Source organism: Puma concolor, chromosome D4, assembly GCF_028749965.1.
Source record: "Puma concolor isolate L17-30 chromosome D4, mPumCon1.1.hap2, whole genome shotgun sequence".
Classification (NCBI taxonomy): domain Eukaryota; kingdom Metazoa; phylum Chordata; class Mammalia; order Carnivora; family Felidae; genus Puma; species Puma concolor.
In genome coordinates, this window is record NC_141679.1 from 85106713 (window position 1) to 85126990 (window position 20278).

The 20278-nt window shown below is 42.4% G+C and overlaps 1 protein-coding gene and 1 long non-coding RNA gene across 8 annotated transcripts in view; both read right to left on the reverse strand.

Annotated features, from left to right (window-relative positions):
- The window catches only part of MAPKAP1 (MAPK associated protein 1), a 247686-nt gene that overhangs the window by 59333 nt on the left and 168075 nt on the right, over positions 1–20278 (reverse strand). For 5 of the 7 annotated variants that reach the window (XM_086684026.1, XM_086684024.1, XM_086684023.1 and 2 more), the window contains 2 exons: positions 17931–18089; positions 5570–5677 (listed from right to left, as the gene is read on the reverse strand). The exons of 1 other annotated variant lie outside the window; for it this stretch is intronic. In XM_086684026.1, coding sequence (XP_086540152.1) covers positions 5570–5677; positions 17931–18089 — 267 coding nt within the window. The remainder of the gene's footprint in view (positions 1–5569; positions 5678–17930; positions 18090–20278) is intronic. One more of the 7 variants, XM_086684027.1, reaches the window with a different exon arrangement.
- On the reverse strand, positions 5861–17924 carry LOC147575064 (uncharacterized). The gene is made up of 2 exons (XR_015243064.1): positions 11098–17924; positions 5861–10812 (listed from the first exon to the last, which is right to left on the reverse strand). It is a non-coding gene; the product is annotated as an uncharacterized LOC147575064 (long non-coding RNA).

Genomic DNA, 20278 nt, shown 5'->3' on the forward strand with positions numbered 1-20278 from the left:
GAGACACAGAATCAGAAACAGGCTCCAGGCTCTGAGCCATCAGCCCAGAGCCCGACGCGGGGCTCGAACTCACGGACCGCGAGATCGTGACCTGGCTGAAGTCGGACGCTTAACCGACTGTGCCACCCAGACGCCCCTGAACCCAAATTTTTAATACACAGCTATTTTAAGCTATTCTTAATACTGGAAGAACAATATGTCTTTCCTCATTGGAATTTCTATTTAAAATAAAGCAAAGATTGGGGCACTTGGGTGGCTCAGTCAGTTGAGTGTCTGACTCTTGATCTCATCTCAGGTCTTGATCTCAGGGTTTTGAGTTCAAGTTCTGCATTGGGCTCCACACTGGAGCTACTTAAAATAAAAATAAATTAAGTAAATTAAAAAAGATAAAAAGGGGCGCCTGGGTGGCGCAGTCGGTTAAGCGTCCGACTTCAGCCAGGTCACGATCTCGCGGTCCGTGAGTTCGAGCCCCGCGTCGGGCTCTGGGCTGATGGCTCAGAGCCTGGAGCCTGTTTCCGATTCTGTGTCTCCCTCTCTCTCTGCCCCTCCCCCGTTCATGCTCTGTCTCTCTCTGTCCCAAAAATAAATAAACGTTGAAAAAAAAAAAATTAAAAAAAAAAAGATAAAAAAAACAACCCTTCTCTATAAAAGGAGTAAATTGTTTTTATTTACTTCCATTTTATGAAGAGTAGTTATAATATTCCACTTTTTCAAACCACTGACTGCCTTGTGCCCTTTGTAAATGCTGGTGAGGGCTTCTTTCGTGAACACAGTAATTTTGACTCACAGCGAGACAATTGGAATTTCTTGCAAATCCTTTAAGATGCTGAGACTCACAGATATCACACAAGTTATTTAAGACTGTGCTCATGCTTAGAAGTGGAGTGAGAATAAGAGCCCAGATTTCAAAGCTTTATCTAACAATCCTCAGTGTCTCTTTCCTAGGATGAGCGATAGGCCTCATCTTCAAAACAAAGCAAAACAAAGCAAAGCAAAACAAAACAAATTTGAAATTATGTACACTTTGAAATACTGTGGCGGTTAAAAAAAAGAGGTGAAAAAAAGATTTAAAAAAAAGAGAAAAAACAGAAAGAGGTGAATTTGTATGTGGAACAGCACGTGGATTAACATGAAAAAGCTCTACAATGTATTGTTAAAATGAAAAGAGAAAGATGAGAACATTAATGGTAAGTTTGCTATCATTTGTTTCTAAAAAGAGGAAGAACAAATGTACGTGTACATTGCATACATGTCAGCATATATATGTACATAGGGGGTACAGTCACATCCGTAATCAGAACATGCTTGCGTATATACAGACAATGCCTGGAAAGACACCAAAGAAACTGGAAACGACTATGGTCTCTGGAAGGAGAACTAGGGGAGAGAAGAGAGGCGAAGTTTTCACTAGAGACACTTTGTTACCTGAGGAATTTTTTTTTACGTGAGTAAGTACTACATATCCAAAAAATTTACCAAGATGCTAACAAATGATATTTCCTCTTAATCATTTAACAAGGAGTCAATATTCTTTTTTTTTTTAATGTTTATTTATTTTTGAGACAGAGAGAGACAGAGCATGAACGGGGGAGGGGCAGAGAGAGAGGGAGACACAGAATCGGAAGCAGGCTCCAGGCTCTGAGCCATCAGCCCAGAGCCCGACGCGGGGCTCGAACTCACAAACCGTGAGATCGTGACCTGAGCTGAAGTCGGACGCTCAACCGACTGAGCCACCCAGGCGCCCAAGGTGTCAATATTCTGAAACAGAATCCACTACAGAACTCCTGTGAATCAGTTTCCCCAGTTTGTTTTAGACTAGATTCTTTAAAGATGAAAGAAAATGACAGGGGGGAAGGATTACCCACTTACATAAGGTTAAAAAAAATTAGTTAAGCAAGTTACAAAGGGGTGTGCTATTCTAATTCCCCCTTTGGTGAGCCATGGTGTGGCACTGTACATGGTTTGAGATTTCAAATGTCACAAGGACTATTAAACTAAGAGCTACTCTCATTACATAATCTTTATCTATATCAACTTGACCTTATTGTTTGTTTGCATTTTCTTCTTAGAAAGTCATGGATGCTCATTATGGAAACTCCAGAAAGTATAAGTATAAAGAGGAACAAAAATGAATTACACAGAAACTTGCCAACCAGAGACCACTATTAATTAATATTTTGACACTTTCCTTCTATTCTTTTTAACGTAGTTGATATTATTCCATATAGCTTGTTTTGTATCCTTGACATTTTTCCTCCTTAATATTACATCAAAGTTATTTCTCCTGTTATGAAAACTCTTGGTAAACACAACTTACAATATTCCACATATTCTGAAATGACTGTTCCTTTTTTAAAAAAAAAATTAAATGTTTATTTATTTTTGAGAGAGAGAGAGCGAGCGAGCGTGCGCGCATGAGTGGGGGAGGGGCAAAAAGGAGACACAGAACCTGAAGCAGGCTCCAGGCTCTGAGCTGTCAGCACAGAGCCTGATGTGGGGCTCAATCCCATGAACCATGAGATGATGACCTGAGCTAAAAAGTCAGATGCTCAACCAACTGAACCACCCAGGTGCCCCGATGATTGTTCTTTTAATCTGCTATTGTGGCAAATTATCCTGACTGGGTTTTTCTAATGTTAAACTAACCTTGAATTCTTTGAATAAACCCAACGTGGGAATGCTATATTATTCCCTTAATACTGAATTCAGTTTAATATTGTTTAGGATATTTGCATCTATTTAAATTTTCTGTGTTGTATGGTCTTATTAGGGTTTGGTAACAAGACTGAGACAGTTTCTTAAACTGAATCAGAGAGTGTCACTTCTTTTTCTTTTCTTTGGAATAGTTGATGTAAGACGGGAGTTATTTCTTCCTGAAGTATCTGGCAGAACTAGCTAGCAAAATCACCCAGATGTGAGTTTTCTTTGTGGACAGATTTTTAATCGTGAACTCAATTTTCAAAATAGTTACGGGAATATTCCAGTTTTCTATTTCTTCTTCTGTCAATGTTGGTAAGCTGTCTTTTTTTTTTTTTTCCTTTTTCTTTTTAGGGATTTGTCATTTCATACACATTTTCAAAATTTTTGGTATGGAGGTTTTCAAACTAATTTCATATTATCTGTTAATAACTGCAGGATCTGTAGTTATTAAACAGATAATAAACCTCCTTTTCATTTTTATTACTATTTGTTTCTGTTATTTCTTGTGTTTGATCCATTTTATCAGAGGTTTAGTAATTTATTAGTGTTTTCTAAGAACTTTGATTTTGATGTCCCTAAATATTCTATTTCATTAATTTATGCTCTTTATTGCTTCTTTCTTTTTATTTTCTTTATGTTTCTTTATTTGGTTTCTTTTCTAACTTCTTGAGCTGAATGCTTAGCTTATTGCTTCTTGGAGTTCCTTCTTTTGTAATATATGAATTTGAAGGTGGTAAAATTTCCTTTAAATATTGTAGTCCTCAAATTCAGATGATGTCCGGACAAAACTGTTCCTAGGTATTGATCTCCCTTCTTTTGGTTCAATCTTCTTCCAGATATAGACCATTAATTATTTTATTTCTCATGCTTTCTGATGACTTTAGGGTGAGGATTTATGTATTTTAATCAGCTTTTTTAAAAAAATCAGCTTTTTAAATTACCTTCAGTGGGGGAATTTGTCCAAGCTACTTAGTCTGCCTTTACCAAAAGGTGATGCCTGCACAATTTTCCAATATAGATATACCTTATTTGACTACTCTTCTAGTGTTAGACATCATAAACATCTAACAACTATCATACACATAAATATTTTTTGCATTTTAGATTTTTTCTCCTTAAGATAGATTCCCAAAAGCAGAAATGCCAGGGAGGGGGTACCTGGGTGGCTCAGTTGGTTGGGCATCCGACTTTGGCTCAGGTCATGATCTTATGGTTTGTGGGTTCGGACCCTGCGTCAGGCTCTGTGTGCTGACGGCTCAGAGCCTGGAGCCTGCTTTGGATTCTGTGTCTCCCTCTCTCTCTGCCCCTCCCCTGCTTGTGTCCTGTCTCTCAAAAATACATGAATGTTAAAAAAAAAATTAAAAAGGAGAAAAAAAAAGACCCGCCGGGGAAAACATCTTCAGGTCTCTTGATACTTTCAGTTACATTAACTTACCTTAACTTAGGTATTTGAATATGCCTATTTCTCCCTAGCAATAAGGACTCTTTCGGAAACACCTAGCTTATTTAATTGGTGAAAAGAGTTACATTGTTGCTTTAAAATGTTTCTATCTTAGATTGTTGACAGGGATAAACATTTTTTTTTTTTTTTTACTACTTATTTGAATTTTTGGAGCATTTGGGAATCCAATTAATTTTTATTTCTTTGCATATTTATATAAGATACTTACAACCGGCGGCAGTCTGTGGGGATACCAACCTTCTGCCTTTGAGAATTTGTTGCTAAGGGCAAGATCGTGTTTCACTATTCTGGTGAAATTTGTACATGCCTCTCCAGCAGAGGCTGCCAGGGCCCCCGGTCAACGAGTAGTAGGCTGGTCTTGCTTAGAGGGCCAGTGGCATGACTAAAAACTGACATTCATTCATTCATTGATTCATTCATTCTTTATTTACTAAGTTCCACAGTATCGGCCTAGAGTGAATGACGAACAAGTATTTGCTGAAATAATGAGGGACAACCGGGTATGAGCCAAAGATGTGCTCACAGACTTGACAATCTAGTGGGGGAGATAATCAAACAATCATTGAGAAAAATATGTAATTATAAACAGAAAAATATATATATAATGAAGAAAAAGTAGTATGCTCTGAGACAGAACCTAACAGGGCACCCAAATGAGGAACGGATTAGGTTTAGGTGACAGGGGACAGGGAGATCACAGGTGGCTTTTCTGAAGATGTGACATTTGAACAGAGACAAAGGGTGAGAAACAGTTAACTGGAGTGGGGGAAAGTGTGTTCCTCACAGAAGAAACAGCCTCTGTAAATGCCCCAAAGCAGGAATAACTGCAGAGAATTGGCTGCCATAATCTCAGTTTTCATGTCACCTGCCCCGTAAGTTGGCGGGAGTACAGAGGAGGGAATGGCAAAGATTCACAACTTGGAAACTAAAGAAAAAAATGAAAGAAATTAACCGAAGTTTTAAAAGGGTTTGCAGCATAGCTCTGGGAAACACTACATTGCCTCCTACTAAGAAATATGCAAACAGAATTTTCTAAAACTAGAACTCTGAACAGTGATACTGACAGGGGCCAGTTGTTTTATGTACAAAATAGTCTTTCCTCAGAAAAGGCCTCATATTTATTTCTAAGCTGCTTCCAGGGCTGCTCCTAACTTAGGAAGATACAGTTCAACAGAAAAATATTAATCACAGAGTGCTAAACAGGATGCAGACTTTTTACCAAAATGCATAAAATCAATCATTTCATTTTGGGACACACTTTTGGCACGGAGGCTGAGCTCTGCCTTGGGAAAAAAAGTCATCTCAAAGCTGCCAAGGGAAGCCAGACCACTGAGTGTTCCCAAACACAGGACTCCTAAGCATGTTTGCAATGGACAAAGCGGGCATGGAGCGAGGAGGCCAACGTACTGTTCTCGCGGACCAGGCAGAACTCCCATGCGCTCTGGCTCTCCAAAGTGCTTTCCAGGTCCACGGCGACATTGGGCTCACTCTGCTTCTCCAGGCGGTACTGAGGGCCTGGAAGATCAAAGGGGCAGGAGGAGGGGAGGAAGTCTGAAACAGTGAATTTAATATTGAAAAAAACAAAACAAAACACCCAAATACTGGCAAAAAGCTGATTTAAGCATTAGGAAAATGCTGGTCAGTCTGAGGGCTCTAGCTATCCAAGAAGGAAGAGTTTGGGTTTTGTTTTTTTCCCCCCCCCCCCACAAGGTTCCACACACTTGTTTGTTCTATTATCAGCTCCGTTTTTGCTCGGCTCCCCCAGAAAGGCAGATGGCTTTTGAGTCAGACTGACCTGGAATCACAACAGGGTTACCTGGTTTCTCAGGTAGGAGGCAGGTAACCTACCCTCTCGGAGCCTCTGTTCCCTAATATGTGATGGGGGAAATGCTTATACCTTAAAGATTACTGTGACGATTACAGATGATTCAGGAAAAATACTTAGTAATGCACCTGCCTCATAGGAAGCACTCCTACAGAAGTACTTATTAATAATCACTATATAATAATGCATAATCAATTATAAGCAGGGATAAAGTATGTGTAGAATTCTAATATGATGACAGCCCCAAAATTCAAAAAAATTTTAAAAAGCAGGTGAGGTTAAAAAAATTCTCTGCTTTCAGGGTTACAGTGATAGACAGTGGCTGCTGATTCATGTTTTTGTTGAAACATTCATGAAAACACAAAGACACAGGTTCAATAATACTGAAAACCAGGAATACTAGCCATCCTGTGTCACACAGGGGGTTCTGGCAGATCTTAATAAAACACTGGGCATTTTATACATTTATTCATGTATTTCTTTGTCAAGCCAAATGACAATCTTGTTCTTCTCAGATAACACCTAACGGGTCCAATGATCAGATTCAAAAGACTACTCCTGTTGTTAATGGTTATTGAAAAGATTAGAGGTGTAAGAAACTGTCTTCTTATTTTGACTCTGAAAGGCATGTTTGGTCAGACAGAGGAGGGCTGTAAGAGATCTGAGGAAAGCATCAGAGGCCTTCCAGGGCTCCCGGGCAGAACACATATTTTTAGATATGTTCTTCAGCTGTTGTCAGCTTGCTGTTATTCACACCCAGTACTTCTCCCTCAGCAATCGAAGGCATTTCGCTCACCTCCTCCGTGTCATTCTCCTCGCCTATGTTCTGTGTTCACTGAGAGCACTGCAGTTTCATGGGACAGTCCCTCTTTCCTCTAATTGGTATTTCATCAGCAATTCTCAGAGTTATTACACACGTTCAGTCTTTTTTACACTACAGATAGCTCTTAAACTTTTACTAAGTAAACAATGCTCAAAATACTTATACAACTGTTTATGCAAATACATGCTCAGAAGCCTACATGATTCCTATAAACTCTAATATGCTACATTCAGGTCAACATTATACACCAGTTATATTTTCATTTCAAAAAGATTTACCAAATAAAGGTATGGAAACACAGGTAATTCCTAGTATTCAATACCTGTCACTTGCCACTGATATCTGTCAATTACCAGGCATGTTTGCTGTTGATTCCTGATGTCACTGGTGGAAGTAATCACAGAAAAATCATGCCCAGCTGAACTTTCAGAAAACTTAGTTGGTGAGAAGATTCCCATCCACCCTCTCCTTTCCCCTCCCTAACACCTACCTTTCATAGCTGTGGGCCTTTCAGCCCACTAGGAAGGGAGTCACTGCTGAACCTAGACAGCTACTTTCTAAGACGCTGGCCTGTCAAACAATCTTGGGCGGCCCCACCCCCGGTACCTCCCAGCAACACAATGGGCAAGACACTGACATCCACCTCTATGGATTTACAGTGAAATCAGGTACACAGTTTAGCTATAATAATTCATTTTTTTTATGACAGCCGAAATTTGGGAACACTCTAGATAGAACAACAGGGGACTGATTAAACAAAATATTGTGAAATGCCATAGAGATATTAAAAGTGATGCTGCAAAAATACTTAATTTTATAAAACATGTTTATAATACGCTATTTTATGAAAATGGCAAACTATAACACAATATATGCAGGATGATTGCAATTGTGAAAAAATATATGTAAAGTCACAGAGGGGAAAAAAGACTGCAAAGTTATTTCCAAAATGTGAATAGTGCTGGGGCGCCTGGGTGGCTCAGTCAGTTAAGCTTCTGACTTTGGCTCAGGTCATGGTTTCAAGGTTCATGCCTGGAGCCTACTTCAGATTCGATGTATCCCTCTCTCTCTCTGCCCCTCCCCCAGCTCATGCTCTGTCTCTGTCTCTCTCTCTCAAAAATAAATAAACATTAAAAAACGTGAATAGTGGTTGTACTGGATAGTGGGATAATGAGTGTTTTTATTTTTCCTTAGTGTTTTTCTGTATTTTTTACATTTCCTATAATAAAGGCTACTTTTATCATTTAAAATATGTCATATATACTTATAAGTCTTCTGATCTCTTACTACACCATTTTTCTGAGGCTACCATAATCACCACACGTTGTGGCATCTCTAATGGGCCTTTCACATGCGATAATTTAATCAAAACCAGACATTCGTCTGTTTATGTAGCTCGCTATTTTCATCTTAAGTAACCCTGTAACCTAGGCTTGCGTAGTCTGACTCTGAGCCCAGGGTACAGGGGGTTGGGCTTCTGGAGCTGTGTGCCTGACAGCTGGACTGTAAACGAGCCACCCCTTTCCCGATCGCTGGGAGCCAAGGCCTGGGTGCATCAGGGTTATTTCAGGCTGGTCTCCTTTGCACTCTTTTCCTTCCAGTCTCTGCAGCTGTCCGGGAAACATGATGAGGGAAATTGCGGGGGGAGGGGAGGGCAGGGGGTACTAGGAAAGGTTCCTTGTCCCCAAACATGAGCCCCCGCACCACTCTCAAAGTCATAACTGCCATCATTCAACATGTACTCTCTTGTTTCTTAGGTCTTGCAGATATTTCTATTAAAACAGTTTCTTTCGTGAAAGTAGCTTTAGGACTTTCTCCCTGAAGCCTAATATGATGATGACTCTCACTTACTGAACAGCTATTATATGCCAAGCACTCTCCACATGTTACCTTAGTGTATGCTCACAGCAACTCTAAGAGGCAGATACTATTATCCCCATTTGACAGATTGGGACCCTGAAGGCTGGGACCCTGAAGGTTGGCAGGGTGAAGTAACTTGCCCAAGATCACAAAGGTAGGAAGGAGGACAGGGGAAATAAAACCCAAGGGTCTTAAGCTCTGAAGCCTGTGTGTTTTGAACCTTTCTTTCTCTAGTGAACTATAAATTACTGGCCAATTATAAAGAGGCCATAGTTTATACCATACTATAGATTTTTGTAGATTTGTTGTTTCATTTGGGTTCTGAATCACTTAACTTGTGGTTTTCTATAAATTCAAACTGAAAATGATCTGAAATAATTTATTTTAATGAAATCCATACATACTAAATATCCTGTCCAATGGCTGTATCCTGGGTCCTTATGAAGACAGGATCACCTTATTTTTCCATCCATCCAGGAAGACTCTCTCCTTCCATCTTTCCTTAAGAATATGCCTATGTGTGCCCAGTTTTGTCAGTAACTGAAATTCTGAGCGTCATCTTCTGCCCTGGGTACTCCCTCCACTCTTCCATAAAAGCTAAAGACCAACTTGGAAACCTATTTATGAACTTAGCAAAAGACTGATAGGTCTTGACTTTAGGGAAAGCAGGGTGGTTAAGCTCTAGATGAGACTTGAGATCAAAACCCAAATGGAAAATTGCCTCTTACAACTATCAACTTCTCTCCTAATTCTTGCCTGAACAGTGGAGAAGACCTCTCACATGGAAAGCCTGTCATATACACTTTCCCCTGAAAAGGCCAGACTGACAACTTCAAGCCGTATGTGTAACGAGAGGCCGTAAGTTGCTGAGAAGCAACTTAAGCCGGTGGCTAAGGGTATGGGCTTGGGACCAGATTGCCTTGGTCTAGTCCTGGCTGAGCAGCTTAGCTGTATGACTCTGGGGCAATTCAACCTCGCTCAGTTTATTCATCTGTACGACGGGGAAGATAATAATACCTCATGGGCCTATCTGAGGATTTAATGAGTTAATAGTTGTAAAGCAGAGCAGTGTTGGATACGTGACTAGTGCTACCTAGTGTCAATTGTCATCCACATCCTCAACACAGGACTGTAACAAAACTAAGAGATCATAACATTAACAGGGCCCACTATGTGCCACGTACTCTACCAGACCTTTTATAGAGATCGCCTGATTTGTCACCCTAGGATGTAAAGAATATGAATTCCATTTTATAGGGGAAGAAACTGGGGCTTACAAAGGCTAAATAACTGGCTCAAGGTCCCAGAGGAAGTGGTGGGATTAGGATTCATAGCCAGGGCTGCACTCTGCAACATGTACGAACCACATCGCCTCCCTCATAACGAGTTTTTAATAAAAGTCTGGTAATGATAATCAAGATTATGACAACCCAGACCTACTAGATCTATCAACTTACAGTTTCTATCAAATGCTTAATTTTCAGGCAGCTGACATGGGAGAAAAGAAAAAACAGCAGCCAAAACCATTTTAAAAAGACAAGCTGTGAGGTCAGTTTCTATTAATAAATTTTTGCTAAGGAAATGATTTTATAAAATATAAAAGTCTCTTTCACAAGGTACAGGACATAGCTCTCAAGGCAACATCCACCTTTGGAAAGAGGCTTTAAAATGTCACAGCTGCGCATGAAGCCACATGCCTTCTACTTCACAGTCGATGTGGACACAAAAGGAAGATTCCGCAAAGCAGTTACTATGCAGCGACAAGGAAGCCTGCTTGGGCATTCCAATGATGTATTTATTGCAGTAACACCATGTCACTGGACAGTCTAGGAACAAAATACTGCTCTGGGCACTTTGGGAGGGTTCCAAGTTATAATACCCAGGCAGGATTTTGATGGGATTTTGTAAACCTGAGGCAAACATCTCAGCACATAAGTTTCAAAGAAAATCTGTAGTATCTGTTGGACGGTGGATACATACACGGTCAGTCCAGCTTCCTCTATCCCTTCAATCCTTGGCTGAAACATAAAAGGTTTTAGCACACAATTCCTCAACAGCTGAGAGCCAGCTGAGAGTTGAAATTCAACGGGAGGCAAGTGTAGAAGCCCCAAGAGAGAGACCATAGCCTCAACCATTCTGCATCTTATTTCTAAAGAAATAAGGGGAGGGGCGCCTGGGTGGCGCAGTCGGTTAAGCGTCCGACTTCAGCCAGGTCACGATCTCGCGGTCCGTGAGTTCGAGCCCCGCGTCAGGCTCTGGGCTGATGGCTTGGAGCCTGGAGCCTGTTTCCGATTCTGTGTCTCCCTCTCTCTCTGCCCCTCCCCTGTTCATGCTCTGTCTCTCTCTGTCCCAAAAATAAATAAAAACGTTGAAAAAAAAAAATTTAAAAAAAAAAAAAATAAAAAAAAAAAAAACAAAAAAAAAAACAAAAAAAAAAAAGAAATAAGGGGAGAAACTTCCTTCAGACCTCTCGGTAAAAGCTGCACTTTCTTGGGGCAACTGGCTTGCTCTTTTGTATCTTTAGACAGTTTAACACAAATCCTGTCACTAACTGATAGCGTCCCTTTCTCCTTTGCCCATTAGGAAGCTCAGCATTAAACATGTGACCCAACTGTGCTGACTGGGCACGCATTTCCAGGACAATGAACCCTCTGGATCTTTATTTTCCTTTTCCTTTCATGTAGTTGTTCAATACATGTATCTTTATCCTATTGTAAGGGTGTATATGTTCCAAATGCTCTTTGGATTGAAGTCATAAATAAATGAATGAACCTATCGTTATTATTGCTGAGCATCAGAACAAGTTTGAGGGTCTGAAGAAACCTGTCTGGAGAAAAATGAGGAAGTCGAAGGTGGAATACTTCTGCGGATGTGCCTTCATGTCAATTATTTTTCATTCACCAGCCTCAAGAGCTGCTTTAATCTGAAAGAGCTTCTTGTAGCCAGAAAAAGATGAAGTATGAGCCAGTGAGAGGAAACGCTGGATTCTGAGCAGGAAACTCCAGGTGCTTGCACCCTCTCAGGGAGTAACACAACCGGATATGCATTCTGGGGAAGTTACTTGATCTCTGTGTATTTTCTCATGTGTAAAATGAGGATAAAAGAACTTCCTCAGAAGCTGCTGTGAGGATTAGAAGAGACGATCCTTGACTCCCTAGCACAGTGCTCAGAGCTGGCGGCTGTTCCTGCTAGCACAGGCTGGAACAGAGATGGCTGTGGGAGGTGCAAGTATACCCCCTAGGCCAAGAGTCCCAACAGGCTAACAGCCCTATTAAGGGACGATACATGGTGGCGGGGAATGCTGCGTCAAAGCAGATGTCATATCCTTTCTCATGTGTGTCCCAGGCAGGGGTGTAGGGTGGGAGAGGGTACGTATCTGTTTAAACAGGTTTGCTTTTAAGCTACAAGATGAGAGACTTGTTTGGCAGCCAGGATTCCTAAGGCTCCCTAGGCTTAGGTTCTACAAAAATAGTCTAAAAATGATGAGTAAAGGTCACAGAGCTGAGCATGGCAGCACAGGTATCAAAGGAGAGGCGAAGTTACGATGCCAACCGCATGTCCATAGAACAAACATATTCTAAGCATCAACAATGTCCCAGCCACAGACGTGAATAATTAGTGATTCCTGCCTTCAGGCAGGCTGGGGGAGGTGGCAAGACCCAGGAGCAGCTATTAACCAAAGAGCCCAATCAGTGCTCCCCTTCAGGCAGGGACCGGCAAGGTGCTGTGGAAACAGAGAAGAGGGAAGCACCGAACTTCCACTTCCCCAAGACGGAAACATCTGAGCAGAGTCTTGAAGGAGGACTCAGAGCCAGATGACCCAGGGGAAACAGCGCATTTCTACAGAGGGAATACCACGTCCAAAAGCAAGGAGGGACTGAAGAGCCCACACGGACTGAGGGAAATTCAGTGTGGACAAGGCCTAGGCTCGTGTTGGGGTGCGAGGGGAAGTGGGTTGGCAGGCTTGGCCCAGACTGTCGGTCAAGATTTGGATTCTCTGTTATAAGCAACAGATGCTACCAGAGCAGGGAAGTGACATAATCAGCTTTACACTGTGGTAAGATTCTTCCGGTGACACTGTGGGTAATGGGCTGGAGGAGACTGGTGGCAGGGAGGTCCATTCGAGGCAAACTGTGCCAAGCCTTGCCTGCTCTACGGCAGGGGCTGGCTGAATCCCGAGTTCCTCACTGAGCCAAAGCCACCCCTGACAAGCTGACGCTGTCAATATCAGAGCCCAGACCCAACATCAGCTATTCTAAAATATCTGCATTTAGTGTCAGTGCCATCACTTACAACTCTTCCTCTAGGGGAGACTATAATCATTTTCTGCTTGATCTTAATGTAAGCACTGAATTATATTCAAGTGATAGCCACTGTAGCTTATACCCCCTCTGAGGCTCAGATTGGATAATTTGGAATTTAAATAATAAAAAAGGAACAAGCTGACATGACAATAAGGTCACACTTTAGCCTCTTTTGAGCCAATACACAATTTGCTCTCAGTGAAACAGCCGAATATAATCAAATTAAATACAATTCCTATTACAAAAGAAGAAAGACCAAGGCTGTTCCAATAAACCAATTCTCCTGCCTAGTTAAACTGCAAAACCTTCAGGAAAGGTTTTGAAAGCATGACCCATCAGTTCTAATTTTTAAAACTTATCCTTTCAGTCAAGACTAGAAAAAGGCCCATTCCAACTTTTATCTTTACTACAAAGTGCTGTTATCTTGGCCTGATGTCAGGAGCTCTATCTCTCTTTCTGCTGACAAGCAGAGACGAGAAAGATAAGATTGGAAACGAATCTCACTTCTCTGAGTAAATAAATAATCAATACTCATCTAAATGTAAATGAGAAGGGAGCCCCCTCTGATAACAGCACTCTTATCAGAGAGCCAATTTTCTTCAGACATTTGGCCTCAACCAAATCACCATCATTCAGCCCCAGCCTAATGGCAAAAAATCGTAACTAAATTGAACCGATCACCAGAGATCAACTAAGTTCGGCCCTGGCCACTTCAGGTTCAAATGTTTGGGAATGCAATTTTGCCCCCATTAACTTTCAATAGCAATGAAGAACAGACTGGTCAAGGGGCCAGTCTGTGCAATAAACAAACCCCAGTAAGGGGGCCAGCCGGCGGATGAGGAGGAGTGGGCTTAAGTGTTTAAACAAGGCCATAACTGTGGCAAACCCCTAAACTGTGCAGGGAAGGTCACTCCTGCGGGGTGGGTAGAGGGTACTCTTTCCTATCCTCACAGGCTTGGCTGAAATTGAGAAGACATTTAATATGCCTGATGATGATGGTTAAAGTTTATTAAAACAGATGTAAATAAAGGAAAAAAAAAGAGATATTAAAAAGCTACAGTAGTTAAAAATAACCTAACGTTCAAATGATCAATTTCCTCCAAGTAATTTGTATCAGACTTACATCTGACCCAGCAGTGCCGCACTGACCTGATTTTACTGAAATAAGACGCCGTCTACAAGACAAATCACTTTAAAACCACTGCACTGGGGTTTCCATTTCTTTGCTGCAAGACTCAATTCACTGCTGATGAGAGTATTGGGGAAATTATGACCATTATTGATAGGACAGCAAAACCACTTTTACACAGTAGTCTTCAAGTTGACAGAAAGCTTGTACTGGACCATTAATGAAGGTGTCAGCTAGAATCAGAAATTAAAGACAAAGGCTGGAAAGGCCTAATTTTTAGAGCATGTTAAGGACACCGGACAACCAGAAAAAGCAGACCTTCATTCTCTGAAGAGTCACAGGCCCTAAACAAGGACCAGCTGAGAAGCAGGCTGCTCTGCCTGCAATTAGGAAAGGAAATGCCTTTTTTTTTTTCCTTCTGCCTGACTGTGGAGTTCTTAGAGCATAGTTTCTCAACACTATCTGCTCCAGAATCTTCGTTAGCCAAAGGAGGCCATGACTGTGTAAGACAGAACTACTTTTGAGGAGTTTGAACCAGTTTTACCATCTCTGCTCCTGATGAGTATCTAATCCTAGCAGGTGGACATGTGGCGGTTAGACAATGGTTTTGGAGTCAGAAAGACCTTGATTAAAATATTGGCTTTTTTACAAGCCATGTGACACTGGGCACATTAGCTGATCTAAACCTTTGTGGGGTAACTGCAAAGATTGTGTAACACAGTGCCTACGACGTAATAAGCACTCAATAAATGTTGGTGGTTGTACTGCTTTGCAAATTTAATAAAATCATCAATTTACCCTTTTTTTTAAATACAACAGTAAGCGACACTGAGGACTCCTGGCCCTTAACAAAGCACTTTACATGCATTAGCACTCTGAATCATAAAACTCTATGAGGGAGGCCCCATTATCGTCCTCCTTTTACAGAGGAGAAAAAAAATGTGGAGTGGTTAAGTCATGTGCCCACAGCGTGTCCAGGACAAGAATCCAGGTGTGTGATTCCAGAGCCCGTGCTCTTAACCACACTACCACACTGTATTCCACATAGAGCGTACTAGAATCTTCTTGATTTGGGGGTTGAAAAAAAGAATTGTAAGGTTGAGATGATTTATTGGTTCAGAAAGGAGTAAAGCTGTTGGGTGGGAAACTAGGTGGGAAGACAGAGAGTAGCTGGGTCTTATGGGGGTCAAAACTGGAGGCTCCCCCAGCCCGCATAGCAGGCATCTATCCAACGAGCACTCAGAGTGAACACCAGCTGCTTGCCCTGAGTTTTTTGGGGTGGAGGGGACCTTTCTCTAAGTTAAATGATTTACAGAGTTACTGCCTCAATCCACAGTTCTGAAAGTATGATTTCTTTAGGGTTTAACTATACCCATTTCTAGTCTTGTTACAACTTTTTTATTGCGATAGAAAACATTTACTGGAAATATGTTACTGCTATTACCAGGTCATAAAATAAAAAGAAAAATAGTTTATGTATTGCCATCATTTCCAATCATCAATCAGAAAGTGCCAAGAGGAGGAAAGGAAAGGGCGTACAGCCGAGATTTCCTTCTTTGTGTAGGAGAAAATGCAGGAGCATCATAATTCTTTAGGACAAATTTCTTCTTGAACACCCAGCCTCACAGATGGGCTCCCGGGAGGAGTAGGGAGGCACACCTTTTGGCATCTCCCCTCCTCTCTGCAGCCCTGCCCGAATCCCTGTCAGAATCGAGGGCTCTTTCATTGCAACTTCCTTGGGGCCTTGCTTCTCCGGGTGTATGGAGCATGCTGGATTAGAAGCATTTCTGCCTATTTGTCATTGTTTACCCCCCCCCCCCCACTCCTGCAAATCTTTGAAGATGAGGGTGAAGGGGCTTTTTAATAAAACCAACTCTATTTCCAAGAGCTCCAGCACAGCAACAGGCTCTCTGGTGGTGCTCAATAATCTTTGTTCAATAGAATGACTTCAACAAGGTGGCGTTTAAAATTGAACAACCTTGACTCTTGACCCAACAAAGGAATCTATCCTGAGGAGCATTACTCCAAGTACACAATGATATATGTTCAAAGATGTTCACTGCAGCACTGTTGTAAAATCAAAAATTGCACACAGCCTAAATATTCTCCAGCAGGAAATGATTAAATAAATTACAGTATATCTGTACACTGGGATGTTATGTACCTGAGGAAAAAAATAAACTAAGTTAATAAGACACGGGAAGATTTCCATGATACATTATTAAATTAAAAAAGATAGAGAATGTACAGAGTATGCACCATATTAATAAAATAAAACTCTAGCTATTATGTAAGTGCATTTATATGTGTGTGTGAAGCGTTGTTGTTGAAAATATACACCCACACACAATCTGGAAAGATATCAGCCAGATTGTTCTCACAGTTACTCAGTTAACCAGAATCACCTTTGTGTGTAGGATGGGGTGGTAGCAAAGACAAAGGCTTTTGCTTTTTTACTTTATGGATTTCTATCTTGTTTGGATTTTTGACATGCATTGGTATCACTTCTGTCATTAAAAATCCAATTAAAAAAATGAGGTTAAATAATTTTAGAGGTGATTCCAGCTAGGATCGCTATGGACTCTGGCCTCTGGAGCCTCCTCTCATCATCTCTGGCTCCTCACAGATTATGGGGGCTCAGGGGCTACTGGAGAGACATGTAAGCAGCTGGGGGGCCAGGAACTAAAATGGCACAGAGCGTTTTCACGGGTTCCCATGGTCCAGAGTCAGGCCACAGGGGGGACCACAGAGCTATCTAGAGCTGCCCAAAGGAGCTGGGCAGGAAAGGTGAAAATCACTGGAATACCTGAGGCCAGGCTGTTCACAAAGAGAGGCCATGACTGCAGACCAAGGGTCAGACTGCCCATGTGCTTCTCTTATCACCACAGGCTAGACAACTATGCCTGCCCTGTCTGCCTCCTGGATTCTAGATGGGCTGTGGAAAGCAACGGGCGACTCCCTACTGTCTCCGTCTGGCCTATTCAGCCTCCTTCTGGGATTGTCCTGATGCACTCAGGCTTTGAGACAAGAGACGGTGTGATAGGGGTCTATCCCTGCACCTTGGAAGGACAGGAAGAAGGTGTGGATTTGATCCCTGCCCTAAACTCAGTAGTTCGAGTGTGTGTGTGTGTTCTAGGGAGCGCCCTGCAGTGCCCGCTGACCTCCTTATCAGCCAGACTGCTTGGGTTCGAATTCCCAGTCCCACCACTTACTAGCTATGTGACCCTGGGCAAGTTACTTAAACTGTCTATGCTTTGCTTTCCCACCTGTAAAAGAGGAATAATAACAGTATCTCCCTCTTAGAGTTGTTCCAAGGACTCCATAGATCACAAGTCTGGGTTTCTGCTTCTGCTTTCCAGACTTCACTGGGCGGGGAGTGGGGTATGATTCTTCAGCAGAGGCTGGAACCTCTAAAGATCTGCCACACTGATGGCAGATCTGATCGCCTCTCAACTCCCACCTAATGACACAATAATCCAGAAATATCCCCCAAACCATGCAGTTTCAACCCCCTGTGCTCTGCTCATCATAGTCCCTCTGTCTGAAGTCATCTTCCTGTTTCTTCATGTCTCTGGTGCTCACTCCCTCCTACTCAACAAGTCCAAACTGCCTAAGTGCCACTGCCTCTGGACTGCTCTGTGCGACCCAGCTAAACAGATCTCTGGCTGGACCTGGCTCTTGTGCTAACTGTATGCAAACTGAGGTTGGAGTGCACATTTCAGTATCTCTGCATTCCCGGGACAGTCACAACAAAAGGTGTATTTCAGTGTATATTTCGGTGACTAAGTGGGAACACAGCTTGCTTGGCTACCACCTTGACTACCTACCTCCTCCTCCAAAGCAGACTGGGAGGTCCACCTCCAACTGATTCCATGTGTCCCCACTGCTTCGATAATCACAAGACAGCTCCATCTCTGGGTTGGGGTTGGTTGGGCTTCCTGGGGATGGGCGGGGCTGGTGTAGATCGGTGCTGTTTTGGGCACTGGCTGGAGAATGGAAGACCACCACTGTCAGGGGCCAATCCTGCCTCCCCATCAGCTCAGTTCCCTCAGCCAGGCCTCTCTTCTCTCCCCACAGCAACCTGCCCCACTGAGCTTCCTGCCAGTGATCTCTGAACTGCAACACACAGGCCCGGGAATCCACTCAACGTCAGAACAAGAAGAGGTACGGCATGGACAAGCCAAAACTTGGAGAAGGCTGGAAGCCACTGGACAGGAGCCTCTTCCACACCACCCCAGGCAGAGAGAGTGCTGAAGGGGCAGAGGAATGCTCACAGTCCCTATCCTGTTCCTATCCAGCTGGCATGAATGCACTTCCCTTTGGAGAAAGGAGGCCTGATATTACTTTTAAAAGAGAAACATTTTTTCCCTTCCTTTAAATCCAGATATCACTTGTTAGAGAGGATGGAAACCTTTAACACTGTCCCTTAGCATCCAATTTTTCAATCTAATCTGTTTCTCTTAACTTGAGTCACTGTGACATTACCAAATTTTACGTACAGTTATCTGCTACTCTGTAAAGAAATACAGATGGTTTTTGTGGAAATAAACAGTCATTTATTTTAAACAATTGTAAAATAGTTTATGGAAACCAGTGGGGTAATGCATTCAAATAAATGCCAAAACTGGTTGATGGGGAGCCAGGGTGCTAAATCACACTGCTGAGGAATTCAGCTGTGGGGAGCAGATAGTAAATCCAGAGTGACAGAATTTCCCGTGATGGCAAAGGTTTCTGACATCCAGTCCAGTACTCAAAAACCACAGCAGTTCAAACCCATTTTCCTTAACACAGCCTTGACAGCCAGCAAAATTAGTGAATTTAGTCACAAACACCTAAGGACAAAAACAACAGAAACAACCAGAAGGAGACTTTGTCTGTAGCCTTTTCTGAGCTATATAAAAGTGGTGACTCCAGCCTAAGTCAATGGAGAGAGGGCTTAGGGCCAACTGTTTTCAATCATCAGACTTTGTTACGATCCAGTGGAATCTGAAGACTTCTATTCAAATCTGCTTATGGCAGAGACTGGCTTGGGTAAACCACGTCCTCTCTGAACCTCAGTCTCCTCCCCTGAAAATGGAGATAATAGTTGTATATACTAGACAGGCTACTGAACAGATTCCAGGTACCAGGAATGACAGCATTTTATAAACAGCTGGGGGCCAGTGACCCTGGTGGAAGGGGTTCTAACCCTGGGCGGGACAAAAGGCTGCAGGGCCTCTTAGGGACATCCACCAACTCTCCAAGGAAGTACTGCTGACAATAAGTGACTCAGGCCTGTCTTTGCAGGAATGAAGAGAACTCCAAGCACCTATTTGATTCTAATTGTACAGGATAATCAACTACAAACTCATGAACCTTCTCTACTCAAACCAGCTCTTTTTCCTTGTAACTGGGTTTCCAATGATGACACCACAAGTCTCCAATGGATTATCTCACTTGTTCATCAAACATTTACTGAACCTACCGTGTGCCAAGTCCCGGGCTATGCACTACAGATGCAGAGATCATGAAGGTTGATTCTGGCCTCTAAGGATTCAGAGTCGTGAATGAGGAGGCACTCGCAAGTCTGGAATACTTCTTACACAGCCTTCCTCCTTGTTGACGTGAAGTCAACTCCCAAGTTCCACAGACTCTACCCACTTAACACATCTCCTCTGCACTGCTTATCGTCCAGCCCTCAGTAATGGTTTCCCAACTCATCTCCTGGCCTCCAGCTATCCATTCTTCCTCCAATTGTCAGAGGGGGATCTCTGGAGTCCAACTCTTAAGGCTATCACTTTTATGCTTAAAATCCTCTCACAACTTCCTTACCCTACTCTCCAGACCTTCTATTCATCCTAATTTCTTGCCCATCTATGTCCTCTATGAGCCAGCAGAACTGGTCTCCTTCCTGTTCAGTGCATAGTATCATGGCTCCCTTCATCCACACCGCCTGCTAGCAGTCTGTCAAACCACATCCCTTTTATGGTCATTCCCTAAGTCTTATCTGGCCTCCACAACTCTTTGCATATGCTTTTCTCTGACTGACTCCTATAACAACATCAGGCCCTGACAAGACTCCCAGAATGGCCGCTTTCTTTTCCCACAATAGGGAAAACTGCATCACCTAACATTCCTCTCGCTGCAGGCTCGGCTCTAAGGCAAGAGGATTTCTGCACTTTGAGGCCAACCCAAA